This window comes from Mirounga leonina, unplaced genomic scaffold (genome assembly GCF_011800145.1).
Source record: "Mirounga leonina isolate KUSES-001 unplaced genomic scaffold, KU_Mleo_1.0 Mir_125, whole genome shotgun sequence".
NCBI classification, from domain to species: Eukaryota; Metazoa; Chordata; class Mammalia; order Carnivora; family Phocidae; genus Mirounga; species Mirounga leonina.
In genome coordinates, this window is record NW_023270305.1 from 40,753,643 (window position 1) to 40,771,149 (window position 17,507).

The 17,507-nt window shown below is 47.8% G+C and overlaps 1 protein-coding gene across 3 annotated transcripts in view; it reads right to left on the minus strand.

Moving 5' to 3' along the window:
• The window catches only part of HK2 (hexokinase 2), a 63,117-nt gene that overhangs the window by 35,277 nt on the left and 10,333 nt on the right, over nt 1-17,507 (minus strand). Inside the window, exons 2-3 of one of the 3 annotated variants that reach the window (XM_035001212.1) lie at nt 9,841-10,046; nt 8,019-8,181 (exon numbers count right to left, since the gene is read on the minus strand). In XM_035001212.1, coding sequence (XP_034857103.1) covers nt 8,019-8,160 — 142 coding nt within the window. In that variant the 5' untranslated portion in view covers nt 8,161-8,181; nt 9,841-10,046. Of the gene's footprint in view, nt 1-8,018; nt 8,182-9,168; nt 9,518-9,840; nt 10,047-17,507 lie in introns of those variants that run through there. The other 2 variants (XM_035001213.1, XM_035001211.1) reach the window with 2 other exon arrangements.

Here is a 17,507-nt window from a genome sequence, read left to right on the forward strand (position 1 = left end):
ACCATCGGAAAGCACCATCCCAGTGTTTTGATACTCAAGAAGTGTTTAAGCTCAAAATATGTGCCAATCACAGAAGTGTTTACATTCGCTCCACAGATGTGAAACCACTCTTCAGAGGATTAAAACATGTTTCAATCCATTGGGTGTGTTCAGAGTTTCAGGCAGGCCTACCGGGAGTTCAAATCCTGTTTCAGTATGAATCGGCCGTACCATTTCAGGTAAGTTACTAGAAATGTCCAGTTTCATCATCTGTTAAAAGGGAATAGTAATGACCTCTCTAGCCAGCACCTCCCCTCCACTCCCCACGGCTCGGGGACACAAACACGAGTGTGCACGCGCACGCACGCACACACACACACACACACACACACAGTGTCCCGCCAAGATTCAATGCAATGAGTGTGTAAGGTGTTTGGCACAATGCCGGGTACATGTAAATGTTTAATAAACTCTAGCTACTACTATAAGGAAGCCACTTATCAATACAATCTTTGGTTTATACTGTCGGTGTCATATAAATCCACTAACTTGCTTGTGTGCTGGTTATTGATCTATCTCCACTGCACGCCTGTTAACAGATAGAATGCTGAGCAACCAAAATAAGGGCTCCTTTTGGGTTTTACTAGCCTCTGCGCAACCCTAGCAGCCCAGTCTCTCTTTACATTGTGTGCTTACATGATATGACTGGGTACCATTCTGTAATCATTTGATCTGTGTAAAGCCTTATCTCCCCCAGGACAATTTTCATTCTTCCAAGGTGGGGCACAAGGCATTTTTAAGCATACTGCTTCCCCACAGAGGACCAGCCTTGGTGGGGACTCTGTGGAACCAAACCGAAGAGACAGGCCTGAGTTACTAGCCAAAGAATGAATGCACTGTGCTAACAGGGGGCAGAGGGGCTGAGCGGGTGGCAGAGAAACCCAAAATGCACCTTTCGTGGTATGGCTAAGCACCCAGGCATTGACAGCCAACAGGTGGGCTTAAAATCAAGCACTTCCATTGGCTCACCATGTGACTTCGGGCAAGATGCCTAATCAAACAAATCTAGTTTTTCTATAAAATGGGGTTCAGAGTGCCTACCCCTGGGTCACTGTCAGAATTAATGACATTGCTCAAAGACAGTGCTCAGCACGGCAGTTGGCATTTAATAAACCTACAGTTTGTCATTATCACCATCATCACCATCATCATCATCATCATCATCATCATCATCCCCTGCTCTCTTGGGAGTTCAGCCTGCCTAGATGGTATAGATATACTCACCTGTGAAAATAATCCACAATTCAAGAGAAGTGGGGAAGTATCAAATGATCAATACAGCAAAGCCTTCAACTCACTGGGCCTTACAATAGGCATCTTTATATCTAAACAATCTTGTTGAGATAAAGACACCACAAAGATACTTTATTTGTAAAGTGGAAATTGCAACTGGAATATTAGTAGATTCTCAGTTGGGTTGTACTTGAGCTTCTTATTTTAATGGTACCAGGCAAACCCCTATCTGTGATATATTTAAAAGGTGATAATCCAATTTGCTCTAGAAACTTTCGTTCAGCAACACGAGTGGATGTAAATTACGAATGTTATAGCCATGGAGTTAGGACTCCCTCTGCTTAAATCCTTAAACTTTTCAACTCTTCACCTCTGCCATTCACTGGCCTTGTGTGACCTTGGCAATCACCCACTTCCTTTGGCCTCAGCTGCCTTACTTTTACACTGGAAGGTCTCAAAGAGTTTGGGGGGGGGGGGGGGCGCCTAGGTGGCTCAGTCATTAAGCGTCTGCCTTCGGCTCAGGTCATAACCCCTGGGTCCTGGGATCGAGCCCCGCATCGGGCTCCCTGCTCAGCAGGAAGCCTGCTTCTCCCTCTCCCACTCTCCCTGCTTGTGTTCCTGCTCTCACTATCTCTCTCTCTGTCAAATAAATAAATAAAATCTTTAAAAAAAAAAAAAAGTTTGCGTGGGGAAAAAAACAGATTATTTATGTAAATCGCCTAGCATAGACATCGTGGGTGCTCATTAAATAGTGCCAATTATTCCTGCGTTTACTCTTCGGATAGAACTGTTCTGTCCTCTGAGAGCCGGATGGGTCCCTGTGACATATGTGGTAGGCCCGCTGATGGGGCTGCGGCTGGAGCGGGCACCACGATCAGACACACAGCCATGCCTTAGGGCAGGGCTGCCTACGGAGAGGTCAGAGAAGGAGGGGTTCCTGGCAGATAGAAACAAATGCTTTCTTTATTCAACTCTGCACCGCAAAAACCCAGACGAAGGTAGAGGAAGGGTACAGACAAAAATATCGGTGAGGATAAGGGGCAAGCGGCACTCTCACACTGTTGGTGGGAGTGTAAAATATAAAACGGAATGGTTCAATCACTTTGGAAAAAAGTCTGGCAGTTTCTTATAATAAAATACACACCAAACTTTATGACCTAGAAATTCCACTCCTAGTTTTTACCCAAGAAAATGAATGCATGAGTCCATGAAGAGGCTTGTGCAAAAATGTCTAAAGCAGCTTTAGTCCTAATGGGTGAAAACTGGAAACAGCCCAAGTGTCCATCAATATGCACCTCATATAGGCTTCCAAACATACCATGAAATCAGCAACCAAAAGGAGCGAACTACCGATATACACAACCTGGATAAAGCTCACAGTATAATGGATAGATGAAGCCTTGCATAAAGAGTAAATACCCTATGACTAGATTTGCGGAACGTTGTTCAACAGGCAAAACTCATACACATGGAAAATTTAAAAGTGATTGCTTCTGGCGGTCAGGGATTGCCTGGGAAGGGGCACAAGGGAACTTTCTGGGCTGGAGGTAATGCGTTCTCTCTTGATGGGGGTTGTATTAAATATATACACTGTATTAAAACTGTACGTTATTTGTCAACTCATCGGATGATACTTATAATTTGTCATCTCACTGTATGTCAATTTTATATTAAAAAGAAAACAAATATTGAAATCTAGTTAGTAATGTGCATACTGAAATTTTGGGGTTGAAATAAACTGATTTCTGTAATTTACTTTGCAAATGCATCACATAAAACAAGATGCACTGATGGGTAGAAGGATGGAGGAGTGTGGTAAAGCAAATTTAGTAACATATCAATGTAGAAGAATCTGGATAGTCTGTATGTGGATGTCCGTTATACAATTCTTTCAACTTTTTGAAACTGAGGGGGTGGGGGAGGCAGAGAAAGGGGGAAGATTTTTTTTATATACCCCGAATGACAGCCATCTGATATGCTTAATGGTATATTTTTTAAGATGTTATTTATTTGAGGGGGGGAGAGCAACAGAGCACCAGCAGGTGGGGGAGAGGGAGAAGCAGACTTCCCGCCGAGCAAGGAGCCCGACGCAGGGCTCGATCCCAGGACCCTGAGATCACCACCCGAGCCAAAGGCAGACGCTCAACTGACGGAGCCAGGCAGGCACCCCAGCCGTCTGAAATTCTTGGCCCATCTACATATATTTCATTTTTATCTGTGCCGACTACATTTCTGTGCACAGATGGTCCACACAATCTATGAAGTGTGGCTATTTTAGAATCAGCGGCCATGGGCTCTGTGTCCACTGACATTCCCTTCCTGCTCACAGACTGCAAACCAAGATTTGAAGGTTCATTTTCCTTCAGTGTAATGGAGGCCTCCGTCATAAATGGACGGCCTGAAGCTTCCTGAAGTCCCTCCCACACTTTCTACCAGGATTTTCATTACCATTAGACAGCTGGAACCCATCGAAACAAGAGTTGGAACCTGGTCCTCGCTCCAAAACGCAGGGCCTCTGGGGATGGGGATGAACCCTCACAGCCACTCCCTCCAAAAGGAAGGACCTGGAAGGCTTACTCGTCCTCTCTCAGTGAACTTGGTGCTGGCCGTGGCTCTTGCCGAGGTGACTTGTGGTTATCACAGGACTGTGTTTACAGAACACATGAGAAGGGCACATATTTGCTTTTCCCTTAATTCTTGGGCCTCCAGCCCCTTAATGGTTCCTCTTTTTACAAATGAGGAAACTGAGGATCAGGGTGTACATGAACTGCTCCTAAGCACACAGTTTGAATTCAACCCCATTTAACCTAGCATTCTGATCCTCACCCCTCCCGACACTGCCCTGAAACCACCTCCCATCCCCACCAAGAAGAAGCCGATTTTACAAATGCCCATCTAGGACAAAACTGGGTGAGGAGCTTTTAAGGCAGCAGCGTTCACAGGGCAAGCTGGAAAAAAACTCAGTGGCTCTTGACCAGCAGCTTCTGAAAATGAACAGACAGCAATATATCTGACTGAACCACATGCAAGAATAGACATTGGTCCCTGAAACTTGTTTCAGCTGTATATAAATATTTATACATGGGTGTTTCTTGGTGTAAGCATGCAGTCCAGAAAAGTTAGAAAGCCACTGATTTAAAGATTAAGTCACTCTATATCAGAGATTTAGATCCGAGATTTAATTTCCCAGATTCAAGAAGAAATGCTGGAAAGGAATGGGCTGAGGAAGGTACTCGTGGAAAAGGCATCACTTGAGCAAAGACCCCTAGCCTTCTGTGGGAGAGACACATAACCCCCAGTAGCAGCAAAGAACCCAGGCTAACAACTAACAAAATATAAAATTGAAAGCCTTGATATTGACCATTTTAAATTACATCCCCTCATACTCCCCTCCCCAAGTTCAGTTTCCTTTCTTAATTTTCCAAGAGCAATTCCTATCATTCATCTTGGATATATATTCCAGTTTAGATCCTAATAAATTTTACGATGTGTGTATGCCCATAAGCAATGCACAGCATTGTTTGAGTGATTTTAAGTTACATCCAGCTACTAGGAGGTACCAGTCCTTCCCCAATGTTTCACACATTGTTTTTAAGATGTATCCATATTAATATACACACATTCATGTAACACGCTGCATAGTATCCCTCCACAGGGATAGTCCATAAACGGTTTCCAATATTCTGTCATTATAAGCAACAATGTTATGAACATTCTTGAACAGGCCTCCTTGGTTCATAAGGGAATCTGCTCTAGTTACAATATAGCCCGAGGTAGTATTACTGAGTTGCCATATACGTATACCTTCCACTTTACTAGTCATTGCCAACCTCATGTACCAGGAAAACCACTACTAATAGTTCAGTGTGTGTCCTTGAGACTTTATATACCTGTAGCTACATATATATACAGGAGTTTACAGCGTATGAATGTAGGTAAATCTATCTCGTGCTTTATAATGGGTTGCAGAGGACCGTTTTCTGCATGAATTGACCGGTGCCCAACTGATGGACCTTAAGGACTATGCCTCCATCACAGTATTTCAAAGAATTTTTTTTGTGCATAAATAAGCAGCACACTGGTTCTAGTACACATGCAGAACAGATTGGGACTCCCAGACCCACCTCTTCATTGTACAAAGGAGAACACACTGCGTCCCAGAGAGCTAGGGTGAGTTGCTGGCCCAAGGACCCCAGCAACGGAGAAATGAAGGGGCTGAGGGCTGGGGTTCCTACACTTGGGGCACTTGCTCTGCTTAAGGGAATAAAGCATTCCAGTACACATTATTCCTTTCACATACCATCCCCAGTTACCCTCTAGGATTTGACATTATAAAGAGGTACTCTGTGTATCACCAACGTCATGCAAAATCTCCCTGTGTCTGTGTGCAAAGGAGATCAAGCAAAAAGTCTTGCCCCAGACCCCTCTGCCCCAGAAGGCTGCAGGAGTCGGCCTCCGGCTCCCACCTCAGTCCAGGCAACTCACATTCACAGAGGCTAAGTGCTCCTTGTGGTTCCACCCTGGGACGCAGACAGGATCCCAGGACCCCAGCCTGAGGTCACAGAAGAAAATTCAATGACCACACAGCACAGTAATCAGTGCAAACTCTAAGAGGCAAAGGGGGGCGTCCAGGGCTCCAATCTCAGGAAGGCAGTGAGAATGTGAAAAGCTGGCCCCATGCCTAGTTCTCAACAAATGTATTCACCTACTGAAGCCAGACACCCAGCCCCACATTTCAAACGCTTGCAGCTGCGCTCAGACCATGTGCTCTGATGCTGAGGGCACAGGCTCACGCGTGCACGCACACACATAATGGGTCGGGTGCGGTCTTGATGCCTGACCTTTGGCATACATGAGTTTGAATCCTGACTCAGCCTCTCATTAGCCGTGTGACCTTAGGCAAGAATTTGACCATCCAAGCTTCAAATTCCTCCCCTTAAAAAAAAATTCTTTTTTTTAAATGTAGATAAAATTGGTACTTCCCTTATCAGGTTTTATGAAAAGTAAATGAGTTACTGCACATAGGTGCTCAGAAAAGCTCTTAGACCATAAAAATGTAGTAGACACTTGGGGTACTTGCCTGGTGCTGATGCCTGAAATAAAACAATGTCCCTGGCCTTAAGGAGCTAGTAAATTTATGAGAATGTCAAATAAAAACAGTAGAAGCGGGTGTGGCCGCCAGTCAGAGGGAGTGGTAGGTACAGTAAACAGTGCCAATGTGGAGGGCATATGAGGGATACCCAGCGATCGGAGGCGGCCGCTCGCCTCAGGGAACTCACTGCAGGGCTGAGACACACACTCAGAGCAATCCTGAACCAGGCCACACGCTCGGTGCTGGGTCCAGGCTGAGTCCCAGGGCAAACATACTTATGTTCCAAATTGTAGGAAGGTCCAAAGTCTCATTAGACAAAGCAGGTCCCCGGAGGCTCTCAGGCGGGTTAGCCTCAAGGAGCCAGATGTGATGGGACCTCTGAAGGCACAGGGCGCATGAACAAGCCCTCGCCCTGTGCCCTCCCCAGCGGTATCTTGGTGCTCTCTCCTCCCTCGGGTCGGGAAGTCTGTGTTTGCTGGCTCCTCCCCTGCCTGGGCGGCTGCCCCTGGGGCTCTTGCCCCACCATCCACATGCGGGTGGCTGACCCACACTGCTCGCCCCTCCCCGCCCCAACAGGTACCTCACGTCTACCAGTGAACAGTAACTGCAAGGGTTAAATGACACAAGGATGACCAAGGATGTGAATGTGCTGACACAATTGCGTTCCGTCCCTTCTTGGAGGATGCCGCCACCCCTCGGCATCAGGGCTCAACATCCTAGCATCCCCTCTGACTCCTGTCACTGCCCAGCACATCCCACTGGGCCTCACCCTGTCTCTACCAGCCGCCCCATCACTCTGTCGCACAGGGCAGACACTGCTGCTGATGTGTGTTACCCAGACAGTTCTGCCCACACCCCTTGAAAACTCTGTTACTCCCCTGCGCTTACTGAAGACAGACCCACTGTTCTGGGTGTGCGTGCAAGGCCCTCCAGCCCAACCTACCTTCCCACTTCCATCTCCACCACCACCCTTTACTCTGGTTTGATTAAATCACCTGCTGGGTGGTGCATCGTGAAATACAGGGTCTGTATCCAAGTAAGGGGATGAAACAAAGCGTGACAGGTTCTTGTGTGCACCCTCAGAGCCTTTAATCCCTAGACATGCACTGCGGCTCTTCACGTTCTCCCAAGCGTATGTGGACTTCAAGTGCTCTTTTTTTCACGGAGTTCCAGAAACACACAGGACAATCTGTACCATGCTGTTTCCAGCAAGGCTGTGGAATGTGCCACGTAGAGTGACTGCCCGGCCTCCGCCTGTGACCATCTCAAACACAGTTGTTCTTCATCACCATGTCTGTGTGCAATCTCGGTGGGACTGGGAGCTCCCAAACTCAGCCGATCAGCCTGCCTCAGCACACACATAATGGGTCGGATAACAAAGAGCCGGCAGCAATGCCTTGGTAGGGCTGACAAACACTTGCTTCAACCTTGATTGCCACGGCTGCCTGCCTCCCAGTTTTCCTGTGTACCCCTCCCTGTCGACTTTGTTAAATTTCCCGTGTGCTTCACCTAGCCAGGGCTGGTTTCTGAGGCGTGAAACCAGAGAACCTTTGCTGATACATTGTTCTTACAGTCCCTGAACAAAAAGCCACCCAAATCTACCCCCGGCAATGGGGCACCCTGAGCCGCACCACCCCCCAGCCCGGGGCAGCACCTGTCCCATCCGGAGTAGACCTCACGAAGGTGGGCAGCATTTTCACTGAAGCAGTGGGGTGGGTGGTGACTCCAAGCCCCTTCTCCATCTCCTTGCGGAACCGCTTAGAGATCTCCAGAAGGTTCTCATCAGAAAGACGCATGTGGTAGAGATACTGGTCAACCTGCAAAAGGGTAAAAGGGTGGGGGGGGAAACAAGAGTTAGAGACCGGCAGTAAATCAGTGTGGTACACATCTATGTCATGGAACATCCCTGAGCCCTTCAAAAGAATAAAACCTGTTATGTACAGAAGGTTGTTATTAAGGGCCATGTAATTGGAATCTATTTGACAAGATATTTAAAAAAAAAGAACTAAACTGCCAGATAAAACGAGGAAAATAGGTTTAACTATTTCTGAAGAGTGGTAAAGATGAGGGGAAAGGCACATTAGGGAAGAGGAAGAGTTCTTTCCAGAAAGGTTGAGTTTAAGGGTCTCTGACAACATTCTGGGAACTGGCATTCATTACTGACCCTCCTTGTTCCCCACACACCTTGAGGCCAGTCATGGCAATCCTATTATCCCCCACCCTGGGCCAAGCAGCCAGCACCTCTTGCCTCACTTACACAATCCCCAATTCTGCCTTTATCTGTTCCATCCATTTTCTACCCCCAGCCAGACTCTAACCATTCCCCTGCTTAAAGAAACCTTTCAGTGGCTTCCCATTAGAACCAAACCTAAAATACTTCCAAGGCCCCACAAAATCTGGCCTCTCCCCACCTCCTAAGCTCACTGGACGCCTCTGGACTCCCTCGCGCAAACCCTACCCTTGGTTCGGTCCTTCCCTGCCCTGGAACCCATACATGGGTCCTACAGCCTTTATCCCATCTGCCCATCTCTTCAGCCCTCTCCAGACCTCTCAGCCTTCTATTGAAACAGTCCGGCCTCCCATTATTCCAAGAACTCAAACTTTTCCCTTCCCAACACCACCCACAATATGTATCTCTTAGTGTCCAAATTATAATAAGCACCGAGGGCAAGAAGAACCGTGTGTATCTGTTCACCCCTGCATCCCTGGCACGTGCTGCCACAGAAGAGGGCCTCCACGTAAACCGCATGCAAGCTCGCCTCTCCTCAGAGGCAGAGCCAGCTCTCCCTAGTTAGTTCACTGACCTTGTTTCCAACATAAATTTACACGAACTTTCCCCAGATTCACCACCAAAGAAGCACCAGGAGTCCCTCTCACACAGTTTCCTTCTTGGAAGCCCCCGTCTGCCGTGGCTGTGGATATTCCCAGTTTTCTCCTCTCAGGAGGAGGCCTGACAGAAATCCCTCCCAGGAGGCACACGAGTTTCCACAACATCCCCGTTCTCGGCAGCGCTGTCCAGGACAGGTGACGCTGCTGGCCACGGAAGGGCAGGGGTGGAGACAGAATCAGGAATGTCGGGCCAGGCCCCAGCTATCCCCTCAAGGGGTGAGAGTCACGGTCCTCGCAGCTGCGGGACTTCAAGCAGCCCTGCTCTTCCCAGCGCTGCAATGGCCGGGTCCCCAGGGCCAAAGCCTGGCTGATGACCACCGCCCCTCCTATTCCTGTGGGAAACAAGGAAGTTCCTGCCTGCCCCCTGCCCTTGCTCAACTTTGACAAAGAAGCACATGTTTTTTAATAATTAGAGTTCCCAGATAAATGTGCTCGTTAGTAGTATAGCCTGTTATATTTTCCAGCCTTTTTTGACAGGGCTTCTTGAATTTTTTTTTTTTTTTAACCAGAGGAAGGGCACAAGGTGCTTAATTCTTTAAGAAAAGAACAAACCCAGTTTGGTCAACAGAGACGGTCCCCTCACTCACGTTTTCCTCTATTCCAGGCTGTAGCCTACCTCCCTTTGGGATCTAGGGCACATCCTCCTCTTTGGGTCTCTTTCTGCCCCTGTAGAATAAGGAGATTGGCCTTCCTTGGGTCATTTCAAATATCCTGCTCAGGACTCATCTTTGATCATTCTTCTAGATTCCCCAAAGGTCAAAGATCGGAGTCTGGAGTAAAATGCTGAAAACAGCTGCAAAGGAGGCAAAGGAGAGTCCCTGGTGAGTCAGCCCACCCGACTCCACAACTGCCATGTGGTTCAAACACAACACTGAGACGCGACCCTCGCACGCACAGCGTGGGAAAGAACAGGGTGGGCGTGGAGAATGGTAAAGGCCTTTGGCCACTTCTCCTGTCCGGACCCAGCCAACAAAGGGACCCGGTTTGTCATGCGGGCTTTCAAATTTGCGTAAGTGACGGTTTCCCAGAACTCATCTGTGGCCAGCGTTTACTAAAAACAAATCAGGAAGAACCCAGTCCATTCTGTTTCCTGACCTCGGGCCGCGGGCAGCTCACCTGCCTTGAGCGCATCATCTGCCCCAGCCTCTCAGGGCTGTGTGGACACCAGCCCCCACCACAAGCTGGGTCTCCTAGAATACTGGAGAGCCGGAGTGCTCCTGAGGAGGCCTGGCCTCCCTCACAATGAGGTTTGAGGCTCCCCGGGGGTAAAAGGGTACAGCTTCAGCCCAACACCAGACAAGGCTCCTCCCTATTGGTGGGAGGCCAATCTCTGGCGACCCTGAGCCCAGGGCAACTTTAATCACCCCAGAAGCCTCTTGGCTCCCGATCCAGTGACACCTGGGTTGGCCCAGGAACACTGCCTCATGGCTTATGATGCTAATGTACAAAATCCAGGGCCCCCAGAACAGAGACCAAGGCCAGGCCATGTCCGAGAACAGCCTGAGATGCCCTGGTGGGCAACGGTAATAACAGTAAGCCCTTACGTGGCACGGACACTGTTCTCAAGGTCTTACATCCATTAATTCATTGAATCCTCACAACAATCCTATGAGGCAGGTAGTGTTATCTCCATTCTACTGAGAGGGGGAAGGCAACATGCCAGTCAGAGATGTAACGGGCCAAGCTGGGACTGGACTGGATTGGGCAGCAGTCCCGGCTCGTCCACTCTGCTAGATGAATGCCCCTCTTCTGCTCGACAACAGGCCAAATGGCCCCGCAGTGCACTCAGGCTGCCTATGCCCACTAAAAAGCCATCTTCTATTCCAGTCATCCCCCGATGTCGACACGAAGGGCCAAGAACAGAGCGTGTGGCCCTTGGGGCTTGTCTGGCAGATCAGAGGGCGGCAGGGGCAGCAGACACGTCTCTGAACGTTGTCATGAGTTCGACACATGAGCAAGTTGGAGCTCCCATATTACTACTTTCCCAAAGAGAGAAGTCGAGTGCCAGAAGCCTCCTGGCCACCCACTCCCGGCCCCCCACCCCCCCACCATGGATGGCTCTGGGTGTTGTTACAAAGAAGGCCAGGAGAACAGCGCCTGCACTGCGTTATTAACAGGACGCCTGGCCACTTCTTGGACTGTGAGGTCATGTACACCAAGGAGCAAAGGCGCACTGGCCACAATTCCACGGCGGCCATTCCTAGTTCAACTCTGATGCTTAAGCTTCAACAGGCTGGTTAGAATTCCAGTCGATACTTCTCATCCTTAACCCGCAGAGACTCTGACAAGTACACAGCCTTATTTCAAGTCATGTCGCCTTTTCCCCAATAGAGTACAATCATCTTTTAGTGTTCAGTGACAGATGAAAACAATCATGGTGACTGTTACAGTAGCTAAATATTTCTTACCTGCCAGACGCCATCCTATGACTTTATTGACTTCATCTCCATTGTCCTTTTGTAAAACTTCTAGATCCCTGCTTTACAAGCCACTTGATGGGGAGGGGCAGAGCTGGGATTCCAACTGGGCGCTTGGGACCACAACCTTCCCTCCACCTGTCCCGTGGGCCCTCCTGGTGTGGGTGGGCACTCTCTGCCCTATGGTTTCTTGGATGAATACTCAGCGCCTTGATTTCCTCTCTAACACATGAGACTAAGAGAAAGGATATGGGACAACTTTGAAAAATGCAACCAGAGCACCTTGGCCCAAACTTCCCTTCTTTCACAGTATGATGTGGCCACCCTGAGTTTATTAGGGAAGGACTGTTTTTTTTTTTCTTATGTTAATCCCCATATATTACATCATTAGTTTTAGATGTAGTGTTCCATGATTCATTGTTTGTGCATAACACCCAGTGCTCCATGCAGAATGTGCCCTCCTCAATACCCACCACCAGGCTAACCCATCCTCCCACCCCCCTCCCCTCTAGAACCCTCAGTTTGTTTTTCAGAGTCCATCGTCTCTCATGGTTCGTCTACCCCTCCGATTTCCCCTGCTTCATTCTTCCCCTCCCGCTACCTTCTTCTTCTTCTTCTTCTTTTTTTTTTTCTTAACATATATTGCATTATTTGTTTCAGAGGTACAGATCTGAGGGAAGGACTGTTTAATCGCCTAATGTCACGGCTTCCTAAACACACCGCAGGGCCCACCCAGCCTTGGCTGGCACTGCTGTGTTGGGTGAAGGGTGGCCAAGGGAAGCAGAAGCCAGAAACAAGAAGCAGCCTCTGTACAAAGACGATTTTCCTAGACTGGGAAGGAAGTGAATGCACTTCGCATAATCCTGCCAACTTTCACCCATGGTGCAGCCAGAGGGAGGGAGCGCCAGACCCAAAGTCATGGGACAAAGTCATTTAAGAGATAAATGTAGGCAAGGGAGTACGACTGCAACTAATAAATACCCTTAAAAATGCCCTTGGAATATCACGTTCAAAATCCCACTGCAGATAGCATTCGAGTATGTCCAGTTTGCCTCTCTCACCCCAATGGTCCATCAGCCCTAGGTCTGAATGCTTCTAACCATGACATGCTCAGTACTCTTTTTTTTTTTTAAAGATTTTATTTATTTGAGAGAGAGAGAGAGAGAGCATGAGAGGGGAGAGGGTCGGAGGGAGAAGCAGACTCCCCACTGAGCGGGGAGTCTGATGTGGGACTCGATCCTGGGACTCCAGGATCATGACCTGAGCTGAAGGCAGTCGCTTAACCTACTGAGCCACCCAGGCACCCACGCTCAGTACTCTGAAGTTGCTTAGTTAGCTATCACCATTGGTCAGCTCTAGTTGTTAGAAAATTTGTCCTCAATCTGAGATAAATCTACTTTCTGGTAACTTCCGTCTAGTCTCCATTCTGCCACTTGGGATAAGAGTTCCCAAACTTGGCTGCACATCAGCATGACTGACATGAGGAGCTTTTTAAAAAAAACACGAAGAATCCCAAAGAGCCATTCCAGACTGACCAACTTGATACCTTTAGCCCTGGGTGCTCAAACATCTTCCCCTCTCCTGGACCTAGTATCCCCCATGCCAGTAAATGGGATAATGGTGGGCTAGGCTCTGGTCAACATTGCCTAAGGTCACTTTTACCACTTTTCTACCTGGAGTCTCTGAAAGTCAGCAGTTAGGACATTAGGCTAAGTGTGAAATAATCCTGTGTTGATCCAGGGGGCTGGGAATTAAAAAGATTAAACCCTGTCCTTGTTGGGAACATTTAGGTCATTGGAAACTATCAAAGCAGGTTCAGACCAACCCTCGTTTTACAGCTAGTGACAGTCCGGCGCAGACTGTGGCGTCAGGAAATCGGTATCGGAATCCTGGCTGTAACACCTACACAGGTGTGTGACCACCACACTGAGTGACTCTGACTGAGATCCAGTCTCCTCGCTGTAAAACGGGACAGATAGCCCCACACAGCAGTCACCGGCATAACTGGGGAACATAAAGCTCTCTCGACCCCTTCTCTTTGTCTCCTAGCGGCACCCTCAGAGGGTCAAGGACATTTCTTAATCCTATTCTAGTCACATCCAGGGTTAACAAAACAGAGGCGGTTTCCCCAAATTGCTCCTTCTCTTTCTGTGGTGGGTGTGTGGCCTATCATACTGGGATGTTTCTCTTTAAAACCCCATCAGGGAGAAAGGGGGGGCACTTTCCAAGCTGGGAAACAGGCAGGCTGGAAGCAAAGCCGGGCTGAGGTATTAGAAGTCCACTTGCCTGCCTGGAGGCAAGCATGTGTATGAAAGAGAAAGAGATAGCAGTTTTAAATGACATCTCTTTAGCAATCTCGAGATTAGAACTTCCTCATTGGGCAATTTTGGTCAGTTTCTTTCTTCCCCTAACACACCAGCCCAACAAGCCTGTTTCCTCTACAGAACTGTGAGTACAAGCAGGAGAAGTTTGAAAGAGAAATCAACCCCATCCTCTTTGTGGAATAAAATGAGAAGTCCATGCCCACATCTAAATGTCCACATTTTCCCCCAGACTAGCATTAGAAGGAGGGAAGTTATGCAAAGAATGGAGACAGCAGGTCACCCTCAGAGGATCCACCTCAAAGTGTGCAGTGGCCTGGGGTGGGGCAGACACAGCCCCAGCCAGGTATGGATGGGGAAGCCCTGAAAACAAAGGCCTGGAAGTAACCAGAAAGGGACCTCAGAAAAACCGAGGCCAGGGTACAGCCTAAACCAAGGTCACACAGTTGAGGCTACAATCTGGATCCCCCAGACACCTTCCCATACTGTCAAAAACAAGAAAGGACAGTCCTCCTGCTGGTCCACAAGGACCCATGTCATCTTACAGGCCAATCCCAACTGAATGGCTCGTGGCCACTGCCTAGATCCTAAGGCCACCCTGTCCGGTCCGAGAGGGAAAATGGTCCTGATCAAACTATTCAGATCCAGAAGAGAACAATGTTCCAGTTTTGACAGTTGGTTATATAAAGTACTACAAATCCTACCTTGAATATTTTAAGGGGTTTCAAAGAAAAGTGTGGAGGAAACTTCAAATTTCAACACCTGTAAGATTTGTAGCATTCAACCCCAGAATCTCGGCCATTGCTGCAACCCCAGCTTCTCCCATTGTAGAGCCTTCATTGAAAACCAATTATATGCAAAGCACTACAGTGAACAGGAACATGATTTTAAAAGAAATCAATTCTGGGGGCTCCTGGGTGGCTCAATCAGTTAAGCACCTGACTCTTCATTTCAGCTCAGGTCATGGTCTCAGGGTCGTGAGATTGAGCCCCTTGTCAGGCTCCGCACTGTGCATGGAGCCTGCTTAAGAGTCTCTCTCTCTCTCTGCTCCTCTCCCACTCCCCGTTCGTGCTTTGCGTTTGCTCTTGCTCTCTTGCTCTCAAATAAATAATAAATAAATCACTTCTAGAAATGGATAGTAATGATGGTTGTACAACAATGTAAACGTACTTAACACCACTGAATTGTACATTATACACACACACACAGAAATAATTTTTTTAAGAACAAGATTCTTGTTCTCTAGGACTTTACAAGATAGCACATAACTCAACTCATATTATAGACCCAATGAATGTCTCTAAATTGAATGGAGGGATGGATCTCAGTAGATAACAAAGGCAAACACAATGCGAGGTGGTCCATGGAAGAGTTACAGGGGTACATGGCCCATGAGACTGGCAGGCAGGGGAGACTGTGTTCTGGGCTAAGAACATATACATCCAACATACATGTCAGTGGATACATGGTGACCTAAAGAGTAGGGGTATTGTGTGAAAGGGCTCAGAAGATGTGGGCCGAGATCTTGGAAAGACATTATGAATTCCAGGACCAGAATTCAGAAGACTGTAATGTCTTCAGATTCGTCTGATTTCAACTGACCACTTATCATCACGGGATCATGGGAAGGAAGGATCATCAAGATCACCTCACTATGTAAAGTTGCTGTGTTGTTTACTGACCCGTTAATTCCCTGTAGGGTTTGGCGCCAGGAGAGAGTCTGGCTGCCCAGAGTCACTGTTTCCTGCTACAGGCCAATCAAAGTCAAACCCCTGACTCTAGGACAGCTGTCCTTTTTGCCTGGACTGTCAGGGAGCTCAGAGCTTGGCTCTCAGCTCCAGTGAACTATCCTTAGTCTAAGTGTGTTCGTGCCTGTCCCTTTCACTGAAAGGGGAGCTCTATCACCTAATCCTTTTAGTAAGGTGACAAAAGAACTAATACAGGATCAAGCAAATGCTCATCAGTCATCCCTACAGGACACATCATCCTGAACAGAAGATGGAATTCAAGCGAACAAATCGGGTAAGAAAGCAACTCCACAAGCATGTAAGTGTCAGGGCCAAGGACACAGGGACACCCTGAAGCGCTGCTGGACTCTTTCCCCAGGCTTTGTGTATTTCTTATCAAAGACCCAGAACCTTCTCTCCAGAAGTAGCTAATTCCTACCTTTTAGCTTCTTCCCGGCCCTGAGCAGACCAACTGACTGAATTTCAGCTTTCCTAGAGCTTGGGTCCTTGTCCCAAAGATATAATCAGGTCATGTATACAGACATTAGGCAAAGGCTCCAGGGCTCCAACCTAACTTCCTCAAAAGAAATTTTAGGAAAGACCATACCCTCTTGAAGGGCTTTGACTGGTCTCGTGTGCTTTAATCTGACCAGTCAAAACAGGTTGGGGTACAGGGGCAGGGATACTCTCCACAGCAATTAAGAAGGCACCACCTAGGGATGCCTGGGTGGCTCAGTCGGTTAAGTGTCTGCTTTCCACTCAGGTCATGATCCCAGGGTCCTGGGATGGAGCCCGACATCGGTCTCCTTGCTCAGCGGGGAGCTGCTTCTCCCTCTACCACTCCCCCTGCTGCTCCCCCTGCTTGTGTCTCTCACTCTCTCTCTCACAAATAAATAAAATCTTTAAAAAAAGAAGGAAGGAGGAAGGCACCACCTACCACCACATACAGCCATTCATACATAGATGAATCTCACAAAATAAAGTTGGGCAAAAGAAGCCAGACACAAAAGGGGACATACCTTATGAGTCCATTCATATGAAGCACAGAAACAGATCTCTACTGACAGAAGGTGGGATAGGGATTACACTTTGTGTTGCTAATGATCTGTTACTGGATCTGGGTGCTGGTTACCGGGTGTTTTCCGTTTCCTGTGTATATTATACTTCCATTTGAAAACATAGGAAGAAAAAAGGGCAAGGCCCTAACTAGGCCCTGGTCTACCCACTACACATGGTCAGAGGGCCCAAGAAGCTCAAAGAAGTCTGTAAGAGGTCAAACCAGAGGGAAGAGCCATCATCTAAATGTAGCCACACGCACAACCTTCCAGTGGCCCTAGATGCTGACACAGGCTTACAACTTCGTCTCAAAAGAATTTATTTTTGCATTATTCCTTTGCCAGTGTCACCTCAAGTCTTCGATGAGGAAATCAAGCCTTGGAGAAGCTTCCCCAAACCACAGGCTGAGTCCCTGGCAGGACCCACTATATATGGTGGTCAGCTGAGTGCCCTAACCTGGGGCACAGGTGTGCCCGTCCTGGGAAAGCCAGGTAACTACCATCAGTGACCTCATTAATAATAATGCCTTCACAGACTTCTCCTGGGAGGACCACGGCTGTGCAAAGAGCAGCAAGTTTATCCTGTAATGGTGCCAAGCCAAGGCCAGATGTTTCTGATGAAAGAAAGGAAAGAAGAAAGAAAGAAAGGAAAGAAAAAGAAAGAAAGAAAGAAAGAAAGAAAGAAAGAAAGAAAGAAAGAAAGAAAGAAAGAAAGAAAGAAAGAAAGAAAGAAA